At 35.5% G+C, this 26,812-nt stretch overlaps 1 protein-coding gene across 8 annotated transcripts in view; it reads left to right on the top strand.

Moving 5' to 3' along the window:
- SCAPER (S-phase cyclin A associated protein in the ER) overlaps positions 1-26,812 on the top strand; it is a 562,100-nt gene that overhangs the window by 149,171 nt on the left and 386,117 nt on the right. For all 8 annotated transcript variants that reach the window (XM_030814840.1, XM_030814838.1, XM_030814836.1 and 5 more), the window contains 2 exons: positions 1,536-1,676; positions 22,534-22,689. In XM_030814840.1, coding sequence (XP_030670700.1) covers positions 1,536-1,676; positions 22,534-22,689 — 297 coding nt within the window. The remainder of the gene's footprint in view (positions 1-1,535; positions 1,677-22,533; positions 22,690-26,812) is intronic.

The following is a 26,812-nucleotide window of genomic DNA, read 5'->3' as shown; positions in this document are numbered from 1 at the left end:
ATAAATATGCATAGGTTAAGCATATTATTTGGATTACTTTTAGTGTGTAGTTTAAATTTGGGAGAAATAGTTGGACCACATAATCTGAATGTTCATAAAAATGCATTAGGTAGTGCAAGCTTCTGTTGAATACAGTAGTAAAGTTGACTAGGACTGTAAGAAAATTCTTTGATTTTTCTTTTTACTTGAATCTCAATAATTTGTCATGTAGATGAATAGATTAGATATGAAAAGCAGTCTCTTGTGGGATTCTACAAGAGTCAATGTATTATTTTAATTTTAGCTTAAGAGAAGTGCTCTAACACAATCACAGTTCTTCTCTTACTGTGTTTTTTAATACCAGCAAAATTATAGTATATTTTCTTTTATCTAAATATGATCTCCAAGTATTCATGCAAGAAAATCATAGGTTAGTGAAAGTATACAAGACTTTAGATGTTTTCTGGTTATTTTCTCATCAATGTAGGTATCCCTTCAATTAATTTTAATGGCAAATTTCATCTTCCATTTGTATGATGGATTATTGTTTTCAACACTGTTTCACATGAGTGATGTCATCAGATCACCACAATAACTCTATGATGTACACAGGGCAGGTACTGAACCTCATTTTATAGACGTAAAAACAATCTAGGAGAGGCTAAGTGTTGTTTCCAGTGTTACACAACCAATAATTTGCAGAGCTAAGGGTTTAAGGACATGTCATCTGGCTCTTAGTATAGTGCTATTTTTGTATCATACATTTTTGAATGGTTCAACACAATTATTGAGAGAAAAAACAATTAAAATGTTAGGTTTTTTCCACTCATATTGACCCATCTTCTGATTTTCTATAATTTATTCTCATTGGTGCTGAATCTTATTTCCTGGAGCACAGAACAAGCTTTTGCTTCTTCTGTTTGAGGTTGTTTTAAGGAATTAAAATTTTAAGCGTTAATTTCTTAAAACAACATCAAATAGCAATTATTATATCTATCTTTTTTTGTAGGTGAAACCCTCTCTGTTCCTTCAGAGAATGTTTCTTATGCAAATAATGTGATTTGTTAGATGTCATTTTTCAGTTTCTAGGATAAAATTACTTATTTTTCTTGAATATGGGTTACATCATAGAGATGTTAATGTTTATAAGGATAAGAAATATACACTATATTCGTTTTATACATACTCATGGTAACAGTACAAGAATAATAGCAAATATTTCTGTAGAGCCATGTCTAAGCCACTGTTCTGAGAGTTTTATGAACCTTCAAATAATCCTGTGAGTTAGGTAATACTATTTTTATTTCCTATTTATAGATAAGGAAACTGAGACATAGGCTAAAAAAGTTGTCTAGATTATGCAGCTAGTAAGTGGCCAATGTAGATTATGAATTCAGGTAGTCTGGCTTCATAGTCTTTGTCCTTAATTGTTAGTCATGTCGCTGTACATTTTTTCACTCTTAGAGTTTATATTTCATAAGCCATTTACTTGTTTGTACTTCTTTTAAATGATTGTATATGTTGAAATTAAGAATGTGATAATTCACTATACGTAGGAGAAGGATGTCCGGAAGTGGAAGGAAGAATTACTAGATCAACGACGCAGGATGATGGAAGAAAAATTACTTCATGCTGAGTTTAAGCGAGAAGTGCAATTACAAGCAATTGTGAAAAAAGCCCAAGAAGAAGAAGCTAAGGTATATCATAAGAGCTTTCAATGTTGACTTAATTACCCAAGTACTTTTTTGAATTGTTATATAATAGTAATAGAAGATAATGTTTATCCAATGTTTATTCTGTTGTAGAATAACAGCATTTTACACCCTCATTTAAAACTTACTAGGTGCAATATTTTATCCCTTTGATAATTCTATGAGCCATCTATTATTATTTTTACAACCCTATAAAGGTATAATTGATAGAGAATAAGCAGCACATATGTAAAGTATTCCATTTGATGAGTTTTGACATGTATATATCCTTGAAACTATCAGTTTGAACATAATTCAAATTCCCCTTTGTAATTCATTCCTTCATTCAACTCTATTATCTAATTACTGATCTGCTTTCTATCAGTATAGATGTTTGCTTTTTCTAGAACTTATGTGCATGGAATCATACGGTATCTGTTCTTTTCTCTGGCTTTCCCTCATAATAGTTACTTTGAACTTCATCCATCCTGTTGTGTGTGTGAATAGTTTCTTCCTTTTCATTGCTGTGTCATTCCTTCCATTTCTTTACATATGGAAATACCATAATTTGTCAACCCAGTCACTTGTTGATGGACATGTGTTTTCTTTCCAGTTTTTTTCTATTACAAATATAGCTGCTGTGGCAATTCATGTATATATTTTGTGCAGGTGTGTACTTCCATTTTTATTTTATAAAAACCTAGGAGTGGATTGGTATAGCATCTTACAATAGGTTCATGTTATGGTTTTCCATACTAGTTAAATATTTTGCATTCCTGCCAGCAGTGAATGAGAGTTACAGTTGTGCCATATTCTGACTAGCACTTGACACAGTTACACATTTTAATTTGAGTCATTTTTTAAAAATACAGGTACAGAGTCTAATTTTTTTCCTATTTTTTTGTGGGAAAAACATAATGTAAAATTTATCATCTGAATCATTGTTAAGTATACAGTTCAGTGGTTTTAATGCATTCATGTTATGCAGTCATCACCACTGTGTATCTCCATTACTCTTTTTCATCTTGTAAAACTGAAACTCTATACTCATTAAACAATAACTCCTCATTCTCACCCCCAGCCCCTGGCAATCATCATTCTACTTTCTAGATCTATGATTTTGACTACTGTAAGTACTTCTTGTAAATGGAATGATATGGTGTAATTTTATCTTTTTGTGACTGGCTTATTTCATTTAGCATAAGGTCTTCAATGTTATAGCCTATGTTAGAATTTCCTTCCCTTTTCAGGCTGAGTAATTTTCCATTACATGTATGTACCACATTTTGCTTATCCATTCATACCTCAATGGACATTTGAGTTATTACTACATTTTAGCTATTGTGAACAGTGCTGTTGTAAATATGGGTGTACAAATAACTCTCCAGTTCCTGCTTTGAATTCTTTTGGGTATATACCCAGAATTGGAAAGGCTGGATCATATGGTAATTCTATTTTTAATTTTTTGGGGAATCACCATGCCGTTTTCTACATGTAGTTCACCATTTTTATATTCCCATCAGTAGTGCGCAAGGGTTCCAGTTATTCCATATCCTGTCTAACTCCCATCATTTTGTTTTTGTGATAGTAGTCATTCTAATGTGTGTTATTTGGTATCTCGTTGTAGTTTTGATTTGCATTTCTCTAATGATTAGTGATGTTGAGCATCTTTTCATGTGCTTATTGGCCATTTGTATGTCCTCTTTGGAGAAATGTCTCTTCAAGTCCTTTGCCCATTTTTGAATTGAGTTTTTTTTGTTCTTGTTGTTGTTGTTGTGGAGTTTTAAGACTTCTGTATATATTCTTGATATCAATTTGTTTTAAATCAAAGATATGATTTGCAAACGTTTTCTCTCATTCTGTGGGTTGCATTTTTACTTTGGCAGCAGCATCTTTTGACATGCAAATTAATTTTCACAAAGTCCAATTTATCTGTTTTTTTCTTTTGTTGCCTGTGACTTTGGTGTCATATCCAATAAATCATTGCAAAATCTAGTGTCGTGACACTTTGATCCTGTGTCTTCTTCTAAGAGTTTTATAGCTTTAGATCTTACATTTAGGTAATTGATCCATTTTGGTTAATTTCAGTATATGGTGTTAAGTAAAGGTTTAGCTTGATTCTTTTGCATGTGGCTGTCGAGTTTTCCCATTACCATTTGCTGAAAAGGCTTTTCTTTGTCCATTAAATTGTCTTGGCACCCTTGTCAAAAATCATTTGACTGTATCTGTGAGGGTCTATTTCTTAGCCCCGTGTTCTATTCTATAGGTCTATATGTCTGTTTTAGTGCTAGTACTATACTGTTTTGATGATTGTAGTTTTGCTGTAAGTTCTGAAATTAGGAAGTGGGAGTCATCCAATTTTGTTGTTCTTTTTCAAAATTGTTTTGGTTATTTGGAGTCCCTTGAGATTTCATATGAATTTTAGGGTGGACTTTTCTGTTTCTGCAAAGTCATCATTGGGATTTTGGTAAAGATTGCATTGAATCTGTATATCACTTTGCGTACTGCTGATATCTTAACAATATTAAGTGTTCTGGTTTATGATCATGGGATAATTTTTTATTTATTTGTGTTGTCTTTAATTTTTCAATAATGTTTTGTAGTTTTTATTGTATGTGTCTTTTGCCTCCATGGTTAATTACTAAGTATTTTACTATTTTTGATGCTATTGTTAATGGAATTGTTTTCATGATCTCCTTTTCAGACTGTTCTTCTTAGTGTATGGAAATGCAATTGATTTTTGTATGTTGACTTTGTATCCTGCTTCTTTACTGAATTTTTACTAGTTTTAACAATTTTTTTTGGTGGAATCTGTAAGTGTTTTCTACATATAAGTTCATATCATCTGTGAACAAAGATAGTCTTACTACTTTCTAAATTTGGGCACTATTTCTTTTACTTTCCTAATTTTTCTGGCTTGAACTTCTAGTGCTACCTTAAATAGAAGTGGTGAAAGCAGATATCTTTATCTTGATCCTGATGTCAGAGTAAAAGCTTTCAGTCTTTTACCATTGAATATGATATTTGTTGAGGTTTTTTCATATATAGCTTTTGAGTTTGTTCTGTTCCTAGTTTGTTGTTTTTTATCACGAAAGATGTTGAATTGTCAAATGTTTTCTTCTGCATCAGTTGAGACTGTGTTTTTTTTCCCTCTTTACTTCTGTTAATGTGTTACATTACATTGGTCAGTTTTCATATGTTGTACCCTTCCAGGAATAAATCCCACTTGGTCATGGTGTATAATCCTTTTAATATGCTTTGCTAGTATTTTGTTGAGAGTTTGCATTAATATTCATAAAGGATATTGGTCTATAGTTTTTTCCTTGTAGTTTCTGTCTGGTTTTGGTATCAGGGTAATGCTGGCCCCATAGAATGAGTTAGGATGTATTCCCTCCTCTTCAGTTGTTTGGAGTTCGAGGATTGGTGTCAGTTCTTTAAGTGTTTGGTAGAATTCACCCATGAAGCTATCAGGTCCAGGGATTTTCTTAGGAGATTTCTAAATTACTGATCAACATCCTTAGTAGTTCTGTCTATTCATATTTTCTAAATTTTTTTGATTTAGTCTTTGTAGGTTTTGTACTTGTCTGTATTATGAGTTAGGGTTGAGATTTTTTTTTTCATATGGATATGTACTGTTCCAGCACCAGTTAAGACTGTTCTTTTTACATTGAATTGCTTTAATAACATTGCTGAAAATGAATTGGCCATGAATATGTGAGTTTTCTTTCTAGCTTGATTCTGTTTACTTTATCTCTGTGCCTGTTTTTATACCAGTACCACTCTATCTTGATTATTGTACCTTTATAATAAATTGAAATCAGGAAGTACAAGTCCATAAGCTTTGTTGTTTTTCTTCTGAGCTATTTTGGCTATTTTAGATCCTTTGTATTCCATGTAAGTTACAGGATCAGCTTTTGAATTTCTACAAAGATATTTTTTAAAGCCTATCTGGGTTTAAATTGGGTTTGCATTGAATTTATGGATTAATTTGGGGGAGAATTGACATCTTAATGATATTGAGCATTTCTTTCCATGAACATGACATATATTTCAATTTATTTAGATTCTTGCCTTTGCCTCTATGTTGTGAAATTTATCTGTAGTTCATATGTTTAATGGTATATTCAATGGTATTTTATTTTTTTTCTGTTTATTGCTAATACATAGCAATGCAGTTGATTTCTGTATATCTACCTTGTGTTTTACAACCTTGCTAATAAACTCACTTATTAGGTCTATTGTTATTTATTTCTTTGCAGTCTGTATGTTTTTTATTTTTTATCTCCTTTTACTGCAATAGCTGGAACTACTACAGTGTCGAGTAGTTGTGAAGAGAGCTGACATCTTTCCTTGTTTCCAATCTCAGGGGAAAAGCATTTATTCTTCACCATTAAGTATGATATTAGCTATAGACATTTCATAGATGTTTGTTATCAAATTGAGGAAATTTCTTTCCAGTCATAGTTTACTGAAAATCTTTACCATGATTGGACTTTAAAATTGTTCACATGGTGTTTTGTCAATTAAGATACCATTAAAATTTTTTTTTAACGATGAATTTCACTGGTTGATTTTCAAATATTAAACCAACCTTGCATTTCTGGGATAAACCTCATGTACTCATAGTATATGATCATTTTTATATATTGGTGAATTTGATTTGCTAAAATTTTAGGAATTTTTGCATCAGTGTTCATGACCGAGGGTGTTCTGTAGTTTCTTTTCTTGTAATGTCTTTGGTTTTGGTAACAGGATATGCTGCTGTCTTTGTAAAGTGATTTAGGAAGGGTTCTATCATCTTCAATTTTTTTAGAGTTGTTTGTGTAGATTGGTATAATTTATTGTTTAATTTGTTTTTTCTTGTAAAATCCACGAAGGAAGCTATCTGGGTCTGGGGTTTTCTTTGTGGGAGGATTTTTGCCTAAAAGTTTTATTTCTTTAATTTACATAGAGCTATTCCTATTGTCTGTTTCTATTATATAATTTGTATCACTCAAGAAATTTATCTATTTCGCCGAAGACTAATACTGTAGAGCATCTTTTCATGTACTTTTTGGCCACTTGTATATCTTCTTGGAAAAAATCTCTGTTCAAAATCCTTTGCTCACTTTTTACCTGGGCAGTTCGTCTTTTTGTTGTTTAGTTATAAGAGTTCTTTGTATGTTCTGGATACTAGATCCTTATGAAACTTGTGATTTGCAAATATTTTCTTTAATTTTGCAAGTTGCCTTTTCACTTTCTTGATAATGTTCTTTTCATAAAAGTTTTTAATATTGTCAAATTCCAATTTATCTTTTTTTGTTGCTTAGTTTTTGGTGCTAAGAAATAATTATCAAATCCAAGATCATGAAGATTTACCTCTTTGTTTTCTTCTAAGATTTTGTGGTTTTAGATTTTTATATTTAAATCATAAAGGCATTTTGAGTTAATTTTTGTGTATGATCTGAGGTAGGGGTTCAACTTAATTCTTTTGCATAAGAATATCCATATTTTGGCCGGGTGTGGTGGCTCACACCTGTAATCCCAGCACTTTGGGAGGCCGAGGTGGGTGGATCACCTGAGGTCCAGAGTTTGAGACCAGCCTGACCAACACGGAGAAACCCCATCTCTACTAAAAATACAAAATTAGCCAGGCACGGTGGCGCATGCCTGTAATCCTGGCTACTCCAGAGGCTGAGGCAGGAGAATGGCTTGAACCTGGGAGGCGGAGGTTGCTGTGAGCCGAGATCGCACCATTGCACTCCAGCCTGGGCAACAAGAGCGAAACTCCGTCTCAAAAAAAAAAAAGAATATCCATATTTCCCAGCACCATTTGTTGAAGAGACAAACCCTCTCATTGGTCTGTTTCAGCCCATTTGTGTTGCTATAAAGGAATACTTGAGGCTGGGTAATTTATAAAGAAAAGAGGTTTATTTAGCTCACTATTCTGTAGGCTGTACAAGAAGCATGGCACCATCATCTACTTCTGGTGAGGGCCTCAGGCTGACTCCACTGATGGCAGAAGGTGAAGGAGAGCCAGCATGTGCAGATCACATCGTGAAAGAGGAGGCAGTAAGAGAGGAGGGAGGTACCACACTCTTGTAAACAACTAGCTCTTGAGGGAACTTTCGCAGGAACTAATATAGCAGAACTCACCCCTCTACCCTGAGGGCATTAATCTATTCATGAGGGATCTGTTCCCATGACCCAAACACTTCCCATTAGGCCTCTACCTCCAACATTGGCAATTAATGTTTCACATATTGATTACATATATATATATTTTTGAGACAGAGTCTTGCTCTGTCACCAGGCTGGAGTGCAGTGGTGCGGTCTTGGCTCACTGCAACCTCTGCCTCCTGGGTCCAAGCGATTCTCCTGCCTCAGCCTCCTGAGTAGCTGGGACTATTGGTGTGCGCCACCACACCCAGCTAATGTTTGTATTTTTAGTAAAGATGGAGTTTCACCATTTTGGCCAGGATGGTCTTGATCTCTTGACCTTGTGATCTGCCCGCGTTGGTCTCCCAAAGTGCTGGGATTACAGGTGTGAGCCACCATGCCCGGCCAGATCACATTTCAACATGTGGTTTGAAGGGACAGACAGCCAAACCATTGCAGTCTGTATGTCTATCCTTATGCCAATACCATACTATTTTGATTACTGTAGCTTTTTAGTAAGCTTTGAAATGGGAACAGTGAGTCCTCCAACTTTGTTATCCCTGTTCCCACCAAACATGATGTACCAATGTAGTGTACCTTGCAATTCCATGTGAATTGAGGTTTGGTTTTTCATATCTGCAAAAAAGCCCATTGGCGTTTTGTTAGGGATTACATATCTTTATATCCCTTTGAGTAGTATTACCATCTTAACAATATTAGTCTTCTAATTTATGAACGTGGAATTTCCTTCTGTTTATTTGTCTTTAATTTCTTTCAGCATTGTTTTGTTTTTAACATGCAAGTATTTCACTGCTTTGTTTAAATTTATTCCTAAGTGTTCTTTTGGATGCAATTATAAATGATATTGTTATCTTAATTTCATTTTTTATTATTCATTGCTAATGTGTAGACATACAATCAATTTTTATGTATTGATCTTATGTCTTGTAATCTTGTTTGAACTCCTTCATTAGTTTTAATAGCTTTTTAGTGAATTCTTTAGGATTTTTCATAAACAAGATCACATAATCTGCAAATATAGTTTGTTTTGCGTTTGCTTTCGAGTTGGATGTCTTTGATTTCTTTTTCTTGTTTAATTGCTCTGGCTAGAACCTATAGTATATTGTTGAATAGAAGTAGTGAGAGTACACACCCATTTGTTATTCCTGATCTTCCTAGATATATTTAATCTTTCATCAAGTATGATGTTAAGTGTGGAGTTTTCATATACAGTTGAGCCATGGTATCTGTGGGTTCTGCATGTGCAGATTCAACCACCTGCAGCTCAATCAACAGGTGGTTGAATCCGTGAATGCAGAGGATCAACTGTAAGGGACTTCAGCATGTGTGGATTTTGGTATTCGTGGTGGATCCTGGAATCAATCCCCCATGGATACCGAGGGACAACTATATGTCCTTTATCAGGTCAAGGAAATTCATTTTTATTCATCATTTGTTGAGTGTTTTTATTATGAAGGGATATTGGATTTTGTCAAATGCTTCTTCTCCATCTATTGCTGTTACACTATTTTTTTTGTCCTTGTTCTGTTGATCTGGTGTATTACATTAATTGAATTTAGATATTTTGTATATTTGTCCAATTTTGTTGTTTAAAGTACAAGGGTAAATCTCATCCTGTTACTTACGGCTGGAAGTGGAATTTCTGATCTATGTATTATTAGTATTTTTATCTTTTTATTTTTGAGGGACAGTCTGAAGTAGATTATTGATTGTCAGAAGGCAGAATTAAATCCAGATCTTTCTGGTTCCAAAGGCTCTGATTTTACCGCTGTACTTATTACTTTAGTATTCTCATTTTGTGATATTTTGTCATATGACTTACATACATTTTGACTTGTCTAATTGCTTAATATACTTACTTTCAATATGATTTTATTAAGCCAAAGTGACTCTTATAAGCAAATTAACCTAATTATTTATCACAGTTTAAATAATTTCCATAGAGATGGATGGTCAACTCCTGCGTATCTTTACATGAGGAGATCAGCTACCATTTATAGTTCTTTTAATTCTTTTTCTTAAAATTCCAACTTTTATTTTGGATACAGGGGGTACATGTGCAGGTTTGTTACATGGACATATTATACCCAAGTAATGAGCATAGTACTCCATAGGCAAATTTGTTTTGCTTTGTTTTGTTTTGTTTTTTTGAGACAGAGTCTCACTCTGTCACCCAGGCTGGAGTGCAGTGGTGCGATCTCGGCTCGCTGACACAGCTGCCTCCCGGGTTCAAGCTATTCTCCCGCTTCAGCCTCCTGAGTAGCTGAGATTACAAGCACACGCCACCATGCCTGGCTAACTTTTTTTTTTTTTTTTTTTTTTTTTTTTTTTAGTAGAGAGAAGTTTTCACCATTTTGGCCAGGCTGGTCTTGAACTCCTAACCTCAGGTTATCCACCCACCTTGGACTCCCAGAGTGCTGGGATTACAGGTCACTAGGTAGTTTTTAACCTTCTCTCCCTTCCCTCTCTACCTCGAGTAGTCTGCAGTATCTATTGTTGCCATGTTTATGTCCATATGTGCTTATTGTTTAGCTCCCACTTACAAATGAGAAAATTGTCCTTTGGTTTACTGTTCCTGAATTAATTCACTTAGGATTATGGCCTTCAGTTCCATCTATGTTGCTGCAAAGGATACAATTTCATTCTTTTTTTGGTTGCATAGTATTCCATGTTGTATATGTACCACATTTTTTTAATCCAGTCTATTGATAGGCACTATTGATGGACTCCTGGGTTGATTCCATGTCTTTGCTATTGTGAATAGCATGGCAATGAACATATGACTGCACATGTCTTTTTGGTATAATAATTTGTTTTCCAATGGGTATATCCCCAGTAATGGAATTGCTGGGTCGAATGGTAGTTGTGTTTTAAGTTCTTTGAGAAATTGCCACACTGCATTCCACAGTGGCTGAACTAATTTACATTCCCACCAACAGTGTATAAGCGTTCCCTTTTCTCTGTAGCCTTGGCAGCATCTCTTGTTTTTCTTAATAGACATTCTGACTGGTGTGAGATGGTATCTCATTGTGATTTTGATTTGTATTTCTCTGATGGTTAATGCTGCTAAGAATTTTTTCATGTTAATTGGACACTTGTATGTCTTTTGAGAAATGTCAGTTCATGTCTTTTGCTCGTTTTAAAAAATGGGATTATTTGTTTTTTTGCTTGTTGATTTTTAAGTTCCTCATAGATCCTGGATATTAGACTTTGTTAGATGCATTGTTTGCAAATATCTCCCATTCTGTAGGTTGTCTCTTTACTCTGTTGATAGTTTCTTTGGCTGTGCAGAAGATTTTTAGCTTAATTAGGCCCTACTTGTCAACTTTTGTTTTTGTTCCAGTTACTTTTGGAGATATAGCCAAAATTGACTTGTCAAGCAGATGTCAAATGTCAAGAAGGGTATTTCCTAGGTTTTCTTCTAGGATTTTTATAGTTTGAGGCCTTACATTTAAATCTTTAATCCATCTTAAGTCAATTTTTATATGTAGTTAAAAGTAAGGGTCTAGTTTTGTTGTTCTGCATATAGTTAACCAGTTATCCTAGTGCCATTTACTGAAGAAGGAGTCCTTTTCCCATTGCTTGTTTTTGTTGGCCTTTTTGAAGATCAGATGGTTGTAGGTGTGCAGCTTTATTTCTGAATTTTCTGTTCTGTTCCATTGGTCTGTGTGTCTGTTTTGTACCAGTACCGTGCTGTTTTGTTTACTGTAGCCTTGTGGCATAGTTGGAAGTTGGGTAATGAAATGCCTCAAGCTGTTCCTTTTGCTTACCATTGCTTTGACTATTGGGGCTCTTTTTTGGCTCCATACGAATTTTAGGATAGTTTTTTTTTCTAATTTTGTGAAGAATGCCACTGGTGGTTTGATAGGATAGCATCAAATCTGTAAATTGCTTTTGGCCATTTTAATGATACTGATTCTTCTAATACATGCGCATGGGGTGTTTTTCTGTTTGTGTCATCTCTGATTTTTTTCAGCAGTGTTCTGTCATTCTCCTTGTTCAGTTCTTTCACCTCTTTGGTTAGCTGTATTTTCCTAGGTATTCCATTTTCTTTGGCTATTTTATATGATATTGTGTTCTTGATTTGACTGTTTACCTGGGCATTATTGGTGGATAGAAATGCTCCTGATTTTTGTACACTGATTTTTATATCCTGAAATCTTGCTAGAACAGCTTATCAGTTTCAGTAGCCTTTTGGCAGAATAATTCATGTTAAGTGAATTAAGAGTCTGCACTAAAATTCTTGCTAATGTAAATACTGTTTTGAAATCTTACTACCACTTGCTCACCTGTTGGTGCTCTCAATTGTCACTGTTTTCTGTTCAATAAACTGTGAAATCCTGTCTGGATATGTATTCCATTTCTACAAAGAAAATAGACACTGTATTTTTTTCCTTATTCAAAAGTATTTTTATTATCATAGTGAAGACTGAAGTCTCTTGAGTTAGATAAACTTGAACTTAGGTTCTGACTCCACCACTCAGTAGCTGAATATCCTTAGGTATTATTTTACCTCTCTGAGCCTATTTGTTCATCTTTAAAATGGGAATAATTTTATCTACATCTCAATTACTGTAAGAAGTTAGATTATGCATGTTGTGAAGCAGTTAATGTCATCTTTGGTATAACAAAAGCACTTAGTAAAATATTAGAATTATAGAAGAAATATTCTACTCAATTTTTTCTGAAGTCTCTCATGTATTTCTGTTGTTCTGTTACTAATCAAAAAGTACTAATAATCCAGTAATTTTTTTAATTTAAATTTTACTATAAGTGTACTTTCCTTGGGACCATGTACCATTTTAGTCCTGTTACATACTCAAGATTTTTTTTTTCCACGTATGCTTTTTATGAGTCCTTGGGGTAAATTAACGGCCATTTCAAATCCTTTAGTTCTTTCTTAGGAGATAGATGATTGAAAATAAATTAGCTAATATTCTGTTGATGGTGATTAATATTGCAGCCTGAGTTATTCAAAACCTGATTTTATATTAGATCATAGTCCATTATTTAATAGTCTAATATTGACTTTCATTTTCAGTTTCTTAATGATCTCATTGACTCATTTTCAGTTGCAGCATGTCTGGTAATAACTGCTGTTTATTTTTATTCTTTTTTTTTTTTGTAAGAAAAGACACCTGTTTCTTATTCCTTGTGCTGTGGGTCCTATTTTTGTCCCCTTTGCTGTTCTGGGAATTTTTTTTTTTATCAGTTAAATTCTTGTGCCTGGTCCTTTGCTTTCTTCCTCTAGATTACCTACTCTTGTACACCTGTTTTATAGATTACCTATTTTGTACTTTTGTAAATCCCCAAATTTCTGAGAAATAGTGGCCTGAGCTTGTTTCTACTACCTCATCACCCATGTCTTCCATAATTCCTTATATCATTTTCCCCTTTCTGCAACTATATTTGCCTTTGAGAATATTTCTCTGTTTTCACTGAGCTTAAAATACTTTTCTGAATCACTTCATATGAACACCATCAGGCATCTTTTTCTAGAAAACTTCTGCACTATCTTAATTTTCTCTCTACTCTCTAACCAGTCCTTTACTGTCTTCCCTTCTTTATTTTGTTAGTTAAACGTAACTGAAAAATGAAGTTTCACTTCACTTACTCTTCTTCTTTAGTATCACAGTCACTACCATTGCTTCAGCGTCTTCTCTGCAGTGATTTCTAAATCTGAATCTTTAGCCCTACCTTCAACTGAGCTCTAGACTCAATTGCCTATTGTTTGGTGCTTGTATCGAGTGGAACTCATCAGCTCACCATCTCCTTTATCCCAAACCAACTGCTTTACTGAATTCCATATTTTAGATAATGATAATAATAACTAGTCACCCATTAACCTAGATTTGGAAAACTTGTATTCATTTACTTCATTTCACTTTTCTTTTTAATCTCTTCTTGACAACTTTTTGTATATAAGCCAGAAAGATAAGCTAATTTTTTCTGACATCTTCTTTGGAGTCCTATGTATACATATACCTGCAGTTCTCTAACTCTGTAGGCAGCTACATTTTCCATTGCAGCTGCCACCAGTTTATTTTTATCTCCCTCCTAAATATTTACAGTTGATATTCTTCCCTTTTGTTCCTCCTCCCTCCAGATTAATCTTTCTGGAGGGTATTGTAATGCCTCTCAGTCCAAAAACCTTCGGGGACTTTTTATGGTCTTCAAGCCTAAGTATAAATCCATTACTCTAGGTTTCTTTAATATTATATCGTATTTAAAATAGTGGCCATATTTTTATTTTAAAAGTGATTCATTTTTATTTTGAAGAATTTAAGCAACATAGCAAAGGAAACTCAATCCCACCTTCAGAAATAGCCACCATTAACATTAGGTAGACACTGTTTCAGACATTTTCCTATTATTATATTCAGATTGCATGAATGGATAATCTTATAAAATAGAATTATGCTACACATGATACTTCTTAGTAAGATGTATTAATCTTTATTTTAGTTCCATTTTAAGGGAAGAAGATGAAATGGAAGTAAAATTGAGGAAATTCTTGAGTTTATCATGTTTATAACAAGAATTCATTCTCAGAATTTTTTGAGATAATAAAATATGAAACATATTGAAAGTTTGGAGTTGTATTTATTCAATTTCATTTTAATTTCTGAACATTTTTAGGGAACCCTTGCTAAAAAGAGATGAGAAAATTAGCACTCATATATCATCCTAATCTTTCCACAATAATTATTCATAGTTTTATGATTTTTCTCTTGTTAAGGTTGATCAAATTTACTTTTTTCTCTGTAACTTTAAATTCCTCAGTTTAGTTTTCCTTGTATTTGTAAATTGACTCATTGCTTACCAATTCTTCATTTATGAGTTGTTTTATCTTTTGGTTTGCTGGATTTTATTAAGAAAAAAACTTTTTTCTAGGAAAAGCTCGTATATGCTCTGTTCCTTGAGTTCTTGCATATTTTAGGCCTGAAGCATTTCTACCTGAATTATATGTTGGTTTGAGATCATATTTATGATTCACAATATCTCTCCTTCAGAACTTCGAGACATTATTCCATTATCTTAGTTATTTCAGTGTAGACTGTTTGAGTCTACACTGAATTTTCTTTCTTGTAGGTGACTTATATTTACTGCGTGGAAGCTTGAAAAATTATTGTTCTTTCTTAATGTTTTATGATTTAATAAGGATATTCTTGATGGTAATGTTCTGAGTCAGTTTTTTATGAAGTAACATAAGGTCTCTTAATCTTTAAACATTTCCTGTATTTTATGTTGGAATATTTTCTGTTGCCTTTCTTAACTACGTAGATACTATTTATCTTTATCTTTATATTAGGTCATTTTGCCATGTTCTCTATATTCAAGGCTTCTTATCCATTCATTTTCACTGTAAAAATCTACAATGACTGTATTATCAAAAGTTTTTCCTCTAGAAGTAATTTGTTTGTTTTAAGTAGAGACAGGGTGTCACTCTTATCACCCAGGCTGAAGTGCAGTGGCATGATCATAGTTCACTACAGCCTTGAACTCCTGGTCTCAAGTGATCTTACTGAGTCAGCCTTTTGGGTGGCTGGGACTATAGGCATGTGCCACAAAATTTGACTTATTTTTTAAATTTGTTGTAGAGATGGAGGTCTTGCTATATTGCCCAGGCTGGTCTCAAACTCCTGGCCACAAGTGATCCTCCTGCTTTGGCCTCCCATAGCATTGGGATTACAGATGTGAGCAGCTGTGCCTGGGCCATTATTTGGGGTTGGTTTTTACGATATCTGTTCTGTTCCATGCATTTTCTAATTTAAGTAATTCTGTGACAGTGTTACTTTTGTACTCTGTTTGTTTCCTTAGCTCACTAATCACCGTTATCAAATAAGACAGTAGTCCTCCCTTAATTGCAGTTTTGGTCTTTGTGGTTTCGTCTACCCTCAATCACAGTCCCAAAATACTAAATGGAAAATCTAGAAATAAACAATTAATAAGTTTCAGATTGTGTGCTGTTGTGAGTACCATGATGAAATCTTGTATAGTCATGTCCCAGACATAAATCATTCCTTTGTCCAGTATATCCATGCTGTATATGTTATCTGCTCATTGGTGTGTTAGTAGCCATCTTGGTTATCAGATGGAGTGTCATGGTATCACAGTGCTTGTGTTCAAGTAACCTTTATTCTATTTAATGGTCCCAAAGCACAAGAAGAGTGATGCTAGCAATTTGGATATGCCAAACAGAAGTTGTAAAGTGCTTCCTTTAAATGAAAGAGTGAAAGTTCTCAACTTACTAAGGAAAGGAAAGAAATCTTATGCTGAGGTTACTGAAATCTGTGGTAAGAATGAATCTTCTATTTGTGACACTGTGAAGAAGGAAAAAGAAATTTGTACAATGTATGTAGTCATCCCTCAGTATCTGTGGAGGATTGGTTTCAGGGCCTCTTGAAGATACAAAAATTCATGGTTGCTCAAGTCCCATGTATAAAATGGTATAGTATTTGCATATAACCTATGCACATCCTCCTGTATACTTTAAATCACCTCTAGCTTACTTATGCCTAATACAACGTAGATACTGTGCAATAGTTATTATACTGTATTATTTAGGGATTAAAGACTAGAAAAAATGTCTGTACAGGCATGCATTGTTTTATTCTGCTTCACTTTATTGGGCTTCAAAGATACTTACTGAGTTTTTAAAAATTGAATATTTGTGTCAATCCTGCATCAAGCAAGTCTTTATTTTTGCTATTTTTTCCAACAACATGTGCTCACTTCATGTCTCTGTGTTATACTTTGGTGACTCTTATAATATTTTAGATTTTTTAATTATTATATTTATTATGATCTTTGGAGTTACTATTGTAATTGTTTTGGGGTGCCATGAGCCACACTTGTATATGACAGCAAACTTAATTGATAAATGTTTTTTGTGTGTTCTGACTGCTCCACTGACCTGGCCATTCTCCCATTTCTTACCCTCAGGCCTCCTTATTCCCTGAGACACAGCAGTATTGATATTAGGCTAATTGGTTATTAATCGATAACCATACAGTGGCCTCTAAGTCTTTTTTTTTGAGATGGAGTCTTGCTCTGTCGCCCAGGCTGGATGGAGTGCAGTGGCGCGATGTTGGCTCACTGCAAGCTTCGCCTCCCTGGTTCACGAGTGGCCTCTAAGTCTTCAAGTGAAAAGAAGAGTTTTACATCTTTCACTTTAAATCAAAAGCTGGAAATGATAATGCCTATTGAGGAAGGCTTGTCAAAAACTGGGCTAGAGCCTGTGCAACTTAGCAAGACCCCATCTCTACCAAAACATTTTAAAAATTAGCCAGATGTGGTGGTGCATGCTTATCGTCCCAGCCACTCAAGAGGCTGAAGTGAACGAATCACTTGAGCTCAGGAGTGTGAGGCTGCAGTGAGCCACTGCACTCCAGCCTGGGTGACAAAGTGAAACCCAGTCTTGAAAAACAAAAAGAAAAAAAATAAAGCTGGGATAAACTGAAAGCTAGGCCTCTTGTGCTAGACAGTCAGGTTGTAAATGCAAAGGAAAAGTTTTGAGAAAAATTAAATGTGTTACTTCAGTGAACATATGAATGATAAGAAAGCACAACAGGTTATTGCTGATATGGTGAAAGTTCAAGTGGTCTGGATAGAAGATCAAACCAGCCACAACATTCCGTTAAGCCAAAGCCGAATCCAGAGTAAGATCCCGACTACTTCCAATTCTGTGAAGTTTAAGAGAGCTATAGAAGCTGGAGAAGAAAAGTTTGAAGATAGCAGAGGTTGATTCTTGAGGTTTGAGGAAGGAAGCCATCTCAATAACATAAAAGTGCAAGGTAAGGCAATAAGTGCTGACATAGAAGCTGAAGGAAGATCTAGCTAAGATAATTGATGAAGACTGCTGCACCAAACAAGAGATTTGCAATGCAGATGAAAGAACCTTCTCTTGGAAGAAGATGCCATCTAGGACTTTCATAGCTATAGAGAATTCAGAGCTTGGCTTCAAATCTTCAAAGTCAAGGCTGACTCACTTATTAGGAGCTAATGCAGGTGGCGACTTCAAGTTGAAGCCAGTGCTCCTTAACCATTGTGAAAATCCTAGGCCCTTTAAGAATTAGGCTAAATCTATTCTGTCTATACTGTATAAATGGAACAACAAAGCCGGCGTCACAGCACATCTGTTTATAGCATTGTTTACTGAATATTTTAAATCCACCGTTGAAACCTCCAGCTCAGAAAAGAAGACTCTTTTCAAAATTTTACTGCTTACTGACAATGCACTGGTTACTCAAGAGCCCTGATGGAGCGAGTACAAGGAGATGAGTGGTGTTTTCATGCCTGCTAACGTAGCGTCCATTCTGGAGTCCATGGATCAAGGAGTAATTTCAACTTTCAAATCTTAGTTTTTTAAAAAATACATTTTATAAAGCTATAGCTGCCATAGATAGTGATTCCTCTGATGGATCTGGGCAAAGGAAATTAAGAATTTCTGGAAAGGACTCACCATTTTAGACGGCATTAAGAACATTTGTGATTCATGGGAGGAAGTCAAAATATCAACATTAACAGGAATTTGGAAGACATTGATTCCAACCCTCACAGATGATTTTTGGTGGTTCAAGAGGACAGTTAAGGAAGCAACCGCAAATGTAGTGAAAACAGCAAGAGTATGAGAATTAGAAGTGAGCCTGCAGATGGGACTGAATTGCTGCAGTCTTATTACAAAAATTAAATATACAAGATACCTCTTGAGAACTTGTTTGGAGATTCTAGCAGGGGAGCACAGCTACTCATATTCCTTGACCAAAGACCAGTCCTCTTCTATCAGGGATGGTCATCCTCTTTGACCGAGCATGCAGCTTCGGGAGGGACGCATATGGAGTGATGAGGGAGGAAGGGGACACCCGCTTAGCCAGCCAGATCAGCTGAATCAACCCTGGTGATAAATGGGGTGACAGATGTTGCAGCCAGATCCCCCTCACGTCCTAGTTACTTCTTATGAATGAGCAAATAATGTGGTTTCTTGAGATGGAATCTACTCCTGGTGAAGATACTGTGAACATTGTTGAAATAACAAATTATTTAGAATATTCCATAAAATTAATTGATAAAGCAGTAGCAGGGTTTTGAGAGCATTGACTCCAATTTCGAAAGACTCTACTATGGGTAAAATGCTATCAAACAGCATCACATACTACAGAGAAATCTTTGAGGAAAGGAAGAGTCCATCAATGTGGCAAACTTCGTTGTTGTCCTATTTTAAGAAATTGCCACAGGCACTTCAGCCTTCAGCAACCACCACCTGATCAGTCAGCAGCCATCAACATCAATGCAAGACTCTCCACCAGAGAAAAAGATTATAACTTGCTAATGGCTCAAATGTTCATTAGCATTTTTTTGAGAATTATTATTATTGTTATTGTTATTATACTTTAAGTTTTAGGGTATATGTGCACAATGTGCAGGTTTGTTACATATGTATCCATGTGCCATGTTGGTGTGCTGCACCCATTAACTCGTCATTTAGCATTAGGTATATCTCCTAATGCTGTCCCTCCCCCCTCCCCCAACCCCACAACAGTCCCCAGTGTGTGATGTTCCCCTTCCTGTGTCCATGTGTTCTCATTGTTCAATTCCCACCTATGAGTGAGAACATGTGGTGTTTGGTTTTTTGTCCTTGCAATAGTTTACTGAGAATGATGGTAGTGTTTTAGAATTAAGGTGCGTACATTGTTTATTTAGACATAATGCTGTTGCACAATTAATAGGCCATAGTATCGTGTAAAAATAACTTTTATATGCACTGGGAAATTTGATAATTCATGTGACTTCCTTTATTGTGATACTCAGTTTATTGTGGTGGGCTGGAACCAAACTTGTAATATCTTTGAGGTATGCCTGTACATGTTCAGTACAAACACCCATTAAAAAAACATTTTTTATCTATGGTTAATTGAATCCATGGATGCAGAACCCACAGATATGGAGTGCTGACTATATAGGTACTGTCTGTGATTTGAAGCATCCACCAGGGGTCTTGGAATGTATTCCCTGTGGATAAGGAGATACTACTGTATGTTGTTTTATCATCTTTCCTTTGCTTCTTTAAATTCATGTTTTTGTCAAATTTTTCAGTGTTACCAAGTTTGTCTAATGAATTTTCTGCTGTTTGTTAGGTTATTTTCTTATCTTTTTTTCTTTCTTTTTTTTTTTTGAGATGGAGTGAGTCTCTGTTGCCTAGGCTGTGCAGTGGCACAATCTCGGCTCACTGCAATCTCCATCTCCCAAGTTCAAGCGATTTTCCTGCCTCAGCCTCCGAAGTAGCTGGGATTACAGGCGCATGCTGCCACACCCGGCTAATTCTTTTTTGTATTTTAGTAGAGATGGGGTTTCATCGTGTTGGCCAGGCTGGTCTCAAACTCCTGAGCTCAGGCAATCTGCCTGTCTCGGCCTCCCAAAGTACTGGGATTATAGGTGTGAGTCACTGTGCCCGGCCACAGGTTATTATTTTCTTCCAAATTGTTGCTGTTCTTTTAAATGAGACAGGGTCTCACTCTGTTGACCAAACTGGAGTTTAGAGGCGTGATCACGGCTCACTGCAGCCTCCAACTCCTGGGTTCAAGCAATCTTCCCACCTCAGCCTCCCAAGTAACTAGGACTATAGTTGCACGCCACCACACCTGGCTAATTTTTAATATATATATATATTTAATTAAATATATATAAATAAATAATAAATAAATAAATATATATATTTAATTAAATATATATATAATATATATAATATAATTATATATATATAAATATATAAAAAAAAAAAAAAAAAAAAAAAAAAAAATATATAATTAAATATATATATTTAATTAAATATATATATTTATTTAATAGAGATAGTCACTCTACATTGCTCAGACTGATCTTGAACTCCAGGGCTCAAGCAATCCTTCTGCCTGGCCCTCCTACAGTGCTGGGATTACAGGCATGAGCCACTGCCCCCTGCCAAGATTGAGTTGTTTAATCTGACTTTTGCATACTCTTTCCCTTGTGAGTTTTATTTTATTGTAAAAATTTTGCTTAGTGTATTAGGTCTCATTACTTTTTCTTTCATTTTGATTATGTTTAATATGTGTGCCCTGATGATGTAGTCTGAATAAATTTTCCTTGAACATACTTGTTTATCATACACACACACACACACACAACACACACACACACACACATATAGACAGAGAGAGAGAGAGAGAGAGAGATGGAGTCTCGCTCTGTCGCCCAGGCTGGAGTGCAGTGGCGCGATCTTGGTTCACTGCAACCCCTACCTCCCGGGTTCAAGCAGTTCTCTGCCTCAGCCTCCTGAGTAGCTGGGATTAGGTGCCTGCCACCATGTCCGGCTAATTTTTGTATATTTAGTAGAGACGGGGTTTCACCATCTTGGCCAGGCTAGTCTTGCACTCCTGACCTCATGATCCACCCACCTCAGCCTCCCAAAGTGCTGGGATTACAGGCGTAGCCACCACGCCTGGCCTATCTTGTATTTTGAGTACTTTCAGTACAGTTTGAAGGATATTTCTGTGATTAATGTACTTATTAAAGTGCTTATAAAAGTGGTATCATGGCATGGAGATTGGGAAAGCTTAGTTGGATCTGTATTCAAAGTTTTCTGAGATTTATAAAATATCTTAACGTAGGTTTTATTCCATCCAGCATGGATTTCTGTAGTCTGTGGCTGGCAAAGACAGTTGTCTCTAGTGTTCACTTCCCTACTTCACTCTACCATTTTAACTGTAGCATACCCTCCCCTCTGGCTTTCAAGAATGAGAGGGTTGATCCTACCTGATTTTTGAGCTTTATCATTAGCTGTCCTTTACTTAAAATATCTGTACTTTCTAGCAAAACTTGACTATTAACAATCAATATATGTGAAGTTAAGGATGCAATGTATAGTTCAGTACCTTGTATCTAATTGTCACTCATTCATTATAAGTTGAAGAAAAGTAATTTGTTGTTTATTTTTACATTTTGTCCTCTCAAACTCATTAGAATAACATGAGCATACCTATTTCAATGTTTGTGTAATTTGTATAGTTGCAAATTACAATGTTATTAAGTAGAACTTTGTAAGATGGTCTCTATAAGAATTTAAAATTCTTTCTTCACTTAAAAATGTTTTCAGTGGCAGGCCTCTAAATCACTTCTTTCTAAGGCCTGTGGATTTTTTATACACACTGGATTATTATCCATTTTGAGGTAAATATTGAAAGAAAAGACCCATAATTCCTTCATTTATTTTTTGTTCCATGCCTTACCACTGGTTTGTGTTGTTATATAAAGACTGTTGTTAGATTTCTTTCTTTCTTTTCTTTTTTTTTGATATGGAGTCTTGCTCTGTCACCCAGGCTGGAGTGCAGTGGCACGATCTTGGCTCACTGCAACCTCTGGCTCCTGGGTTCCAGCAATTCTCCTGCCTCTGCCTCCCAAGTAGCTGGGATTACAGGCACCTGCCACCACACCCGGCTATTTTTTCTTTTTTTTTTTTTTTTTTTTTAGTAGAGACAAGGTTTCACCATATTGGCTAGGCTGGTCTTGAACTCCTGACCTCAGGTGATCCGCCTTCCTTGGCCTCCCAAAGTGCTAGGATTACAGGCGTGAGCCACCACGCCCAGCCTGACTGTTGTTAGATTTCTTATTTTTGTAATGTGCCCTAGAATTAACTTGATCTAAACCTTACCTTCTTTGTTTTTTAAAGGTGAATGAAATTGCCTTTATAAATACCCTTGAAGCCCAGAATAAACGTCATGATGTTTTATCAAAATTGAAGGAATATGAACAAAGGCTTAATGAGCTACAGGAAGAGCGTCAGAGAAGACAGGAAGAAAAGCAAGCACGTGATGAAGCTGTGCAGGTAGGATTTTCTTCAGCAAACATTGATTGAGAACCTGTCATATTTGTGGGGTCCAGCCCCACAGGGTCGGTGGGTTTTTCTCCCCATGTGCGGAGATGGGAGATTTTTTTAAATTTAATTTTATTATTATTATACCTTAAGTTTTAGGGTACATGTGCACAACGTGCAGGTTTGTTACATATGTATACATGTGCCATGTTGGTGTGCTGCACCCATTAACTCGTCATTTAGCATTAGGTGTATCTCCTAATGCTATCCCTCCCCCCTCCCCCCATCCCACAACAGTCCCTGGTGTGTGATGTTCCCCTTCCTGTGTCCATGTGTTCTCATTGTTCAATTCCCACCTATGAGTGAGAACATGCAGTGTTTGGTTGTTTTGTCCTTGCAATAGTTTGCTGAAAATGATGGTTTCCAGTTTCATCCATGTCCCTACAAAGGACAGGAACTCATCATTTTTTATGGCTGCATAGTATTCCATGGTGTATATGTGCCACATTTTCTTAATCCAGTCTATCGTTGTTGGACATTTAGGTTGGTTCCAAGTCTTTGCTATTGTGAATAGTGCCGCTATAAACATACGTGTGCATGTGGAGATGGGAGATTATAGAAATAAAGACATAAGACAAAGAAATAAAAGACAGCTGGGCCCGGGGGACCACTACCACCAAGACGTAGAGACCAGTAGTGGCCCTGAATGCCAGGCTGTGCTGATATTTATTGGATATGAGACAAAGGGGCAGGGTAAGGAGTGTCAGCCATCTCCAATGATAGGTAAGGTCATGTGGGTCACATGTCCACTGGACAGGGGGCCCTTCCCTGCCTGGCAGCCGAGGCAGAGAGAGAGAGGAGAGAGAGAGACAGCTTATGGCATTATTTCTGCATATCAGAGACTTCTAGTACTTTCACTAATTTGCTACTGCTTTCTAAAAGGCAGACCCAGGTGTACAGGATGGAACATGAAAGTGGACTAGGAGCGTGACCACTGAAGCACAGCATCACAGGGAGACGGTTAGGCCTCAGGATAACTGCGGGCGGGCCTGACTGATGTCAGGCCCTCCACAAGAGGTGGAGGAGTAGAATCTTCTCTAAACTCCCCCGGGGAAAGGGAGACTCCCTTTCCCGGTCTGCTAAGTAGCGGGTGTTTTTCCTTAACACTGATGCTACCGCTAGACCACAGTCCGCTTGGCCACAGGTGTCTTCCCAGACGCTGACGTTACCGCTAGACCAAGGAGCCCTCTGGTGGCCCTGTCTGGGCATAGCAGAAGGCTCGCACTCTTGTCTTCTGGTCACTTCTCACTATGTCCCCTCAGCTCCTATCTCTGTATGGCCTGGTTTTTCCTAGGTTATGATTGTGGAGCGAGGATTATTATAATATTGGAACAAAGAGTAATTGCTACAAACTAATGATTAATGATATTCATATATAATCATATCTATGATCTATATCTAGTATAACTATTCTTATTTTATGTATTTTATTATACTGGAAGAGCTCGTGCCCTTGGTCTCTTGCCTCGGCACCTGGGTGGCTTGCCGCCCACACATATTTTAGATTTAAAGCTAGTTGCTGAGGACCCCAACTGGAGTAACCTAGTGTTTGTTCCCAAAGGTGCATGGTTCAATATGGCACTCTAGAAACATAAAGTCTATTTTCTAAAAGATAGTGTGTTCTCCTTCAGTTACGGTCATCAGTTCTTTCATCAGCAGACTGTAATCATAGCAATAGAATCATCAGCTTCAACTAGGTGAAGGATTAAACTGCTCTGGACAGATTATTGTCTATTCTTTTCTAATTGGGCTGGGCAAGAATATGGTCCTCTCCCAACAATAAAAGCAAAGGTTGTTTTTGAATCAGTATATATAGCCTCAAACAATTTTTTGCCTATGATGAGGCAAATTTAGGGTAATTTTTATGCCTAAGATAAGGGGCATCTGTTATTTTTTAGATGGTATCATCAGATACCATAATTAGATTTTAACCTCTGCAGCAAACCCTACGTTTGCAACCATTTTCAAGATGGGGAAAAGGTTAAGGCATAAACTATCCTGCTGTTTATAATCTATTTTAGATCTTCCTCAGTAAAATGCTTGCCCATAGTCTTTAAAGACCTGACATATTTTTGGATGTAGAAAACAAATTTTGCAATATTTAAATATAAATTCACATATGCTGTATTTATTGTGACTAATGTTTATTTGTTCCTTCAGTGATCATTTCATTGAGTTACTGCAAGTCATGTGTCAGGCTCAAAGATATGAAAAACATACATCTGTGTTCTCAATGTGGAGATGTATATGTACATAAACAAGATGAGGAAAAATGCTATGCTAAAGGCATTGTCAGTAGCACAAAGGAGAACACCTTATTTATATAGAGAGTAGAGGGAATATGAAAAAGTCCAGAAAAGTTTCCAGGTAGAGATGACATTTTTACTAAATTTTCAAAAATGAAACAGACAAATGATAAGTTGTATGGGAGGGCATTTCATGCAGAAGGGGATATGAGGAAGCGGTGCATTAGAGTTAGGGAGGAGGTCATGAAAAGCTTTGTAGGTATTTTTAAAAATTACAGGTGTTGTATTTCATGCTTCTTGTTATCAGTGATTTTAGTAAATTATTAATACATTTTTAAGTTCATTGGTCACTTTTTGCTATTTGTGGGCAATAACAGGCATTCCCATATTCATCCTGATCTCTATTTGATTTGAGTCCAATGTACTATTTTAATGAATGCAAAGCTAACTTCATGTTTAAAAATGCAGAATGCTCCCATTAGAGAAACTAGCCTTTCCTTTCCAAGAAGCAGTAAAAATTTTCATATTTATCATTTATAAGCTATTTATCTATTAACTTGTATTCTTAAATGAGTAAAAAAATATATTTGAATGTTTAATTTGAATCTTTAGCATTATTTCTGTTTCTCTACAGGATAAATGCTATAAATGTCTGTAGAGAAAGAAATACAGACAGATAAAAATAATACGGTTTGTAAATTATGTGTTACTTTAATAACTAATAATTCAGAGATATAAATAAGACATTTTTGCCTTTATAGCAAATAGTAAATTACAGTTTAATTTGAAAGAGTGTAATTAGAGTATGTACAAGGTACAAAGGTACCACAGAGGAGGGAATAATTAGCTCGATTGGTGGAAATAGAATATCAGGGAAAGTTCTCTGGAAAAGGTAACTTCTTAGCTTGTTTTTTTGAGGAAATACATGAGTAGTAGTGTATATTTTTAAATAGACATCTTTGGTTGCTTCCTCTGCATTTTGCAGATTTGAAATATAACAGTTATCTTTCGTTTAAAAATGATGACTCTCACTTCACAATTTTTAACATTCATTAAAACTTAAAGGAAAACAGTTTACTAAACTAGTAGGGAATTTCCTCCACCAACCAACACTTTAAGAATTGTTTTGGCTCTTTATAATTATTTTTGTTTTTAAAAGTGCTGAAATTTCCTATGGATTTAATTTCAATGAAAAATTTTAAACCTGTCTACATATGCTTGAGATATACTGAGATAGATAGTTAGAAAAATCCACTGGTAGATAACACGTATAACATTAAAATTTTAAAAATGTGTAGTCATTACATGCTGTACAGGCACTAGTGCCAAGTATTCTGTAAATACAATAATGGTAAGATCCTAACCTAATACAGAATTTCAGAGACCCTCCATCCATTTTATTTTTACTCTTGAAACATTCTCATGGACTATTAAAGGCAATTGTGATTCTCATTTCTTGTAAGTAAAATACCAAGTGCTGCCATCATATATTCTCAGTTTGCTGTTATTGTTATGTATATTCTTTATTGATTAATTATAAGCTCAATTTTTTCTTTTTTGCTTATCCTGCTTTGTCCTTTTGTCCTAATCATTTGAATTGTAGGCATAAAGAGGAGCTACAGAATCCTTTCTTAGGCTGCCTTAAACACCTCCCTGGCTGAGATATGTAGGGGTCTGAGAGGTTCTTCTGTAGGCTTAAGAATTAGTTATATTTCTAATTCCTTTGCTGTAAGTTTTAATTCTTTCCTTGTGGCTATATAGATTCATAGCGTATATTATTTTATAAAGTCATGCTTCATTTATTAAACAGATATTTAGGAATCCCTACT

The sequence above is a fragment of the Nomascus leucogenys genome, chromosome 6 (assembly GCF_006542625.1).
Source record: "Nomascus leucogenys isolate Asia chromosome 6, Asia_NLE_v1, whole genome shotgun sequence".
NCBI classification, from domain to species: Eukaryota; Metazoa; Chordata; class Mammalia; order Primates; family Hylobatidae; genus Nomascus; species Nomascus leucogenys.
The sequence above is the reverse complement of the archived record's forward strand: the minus strand, read 5'-3'. Positions and strand labels throughout refer to the sequence as shown.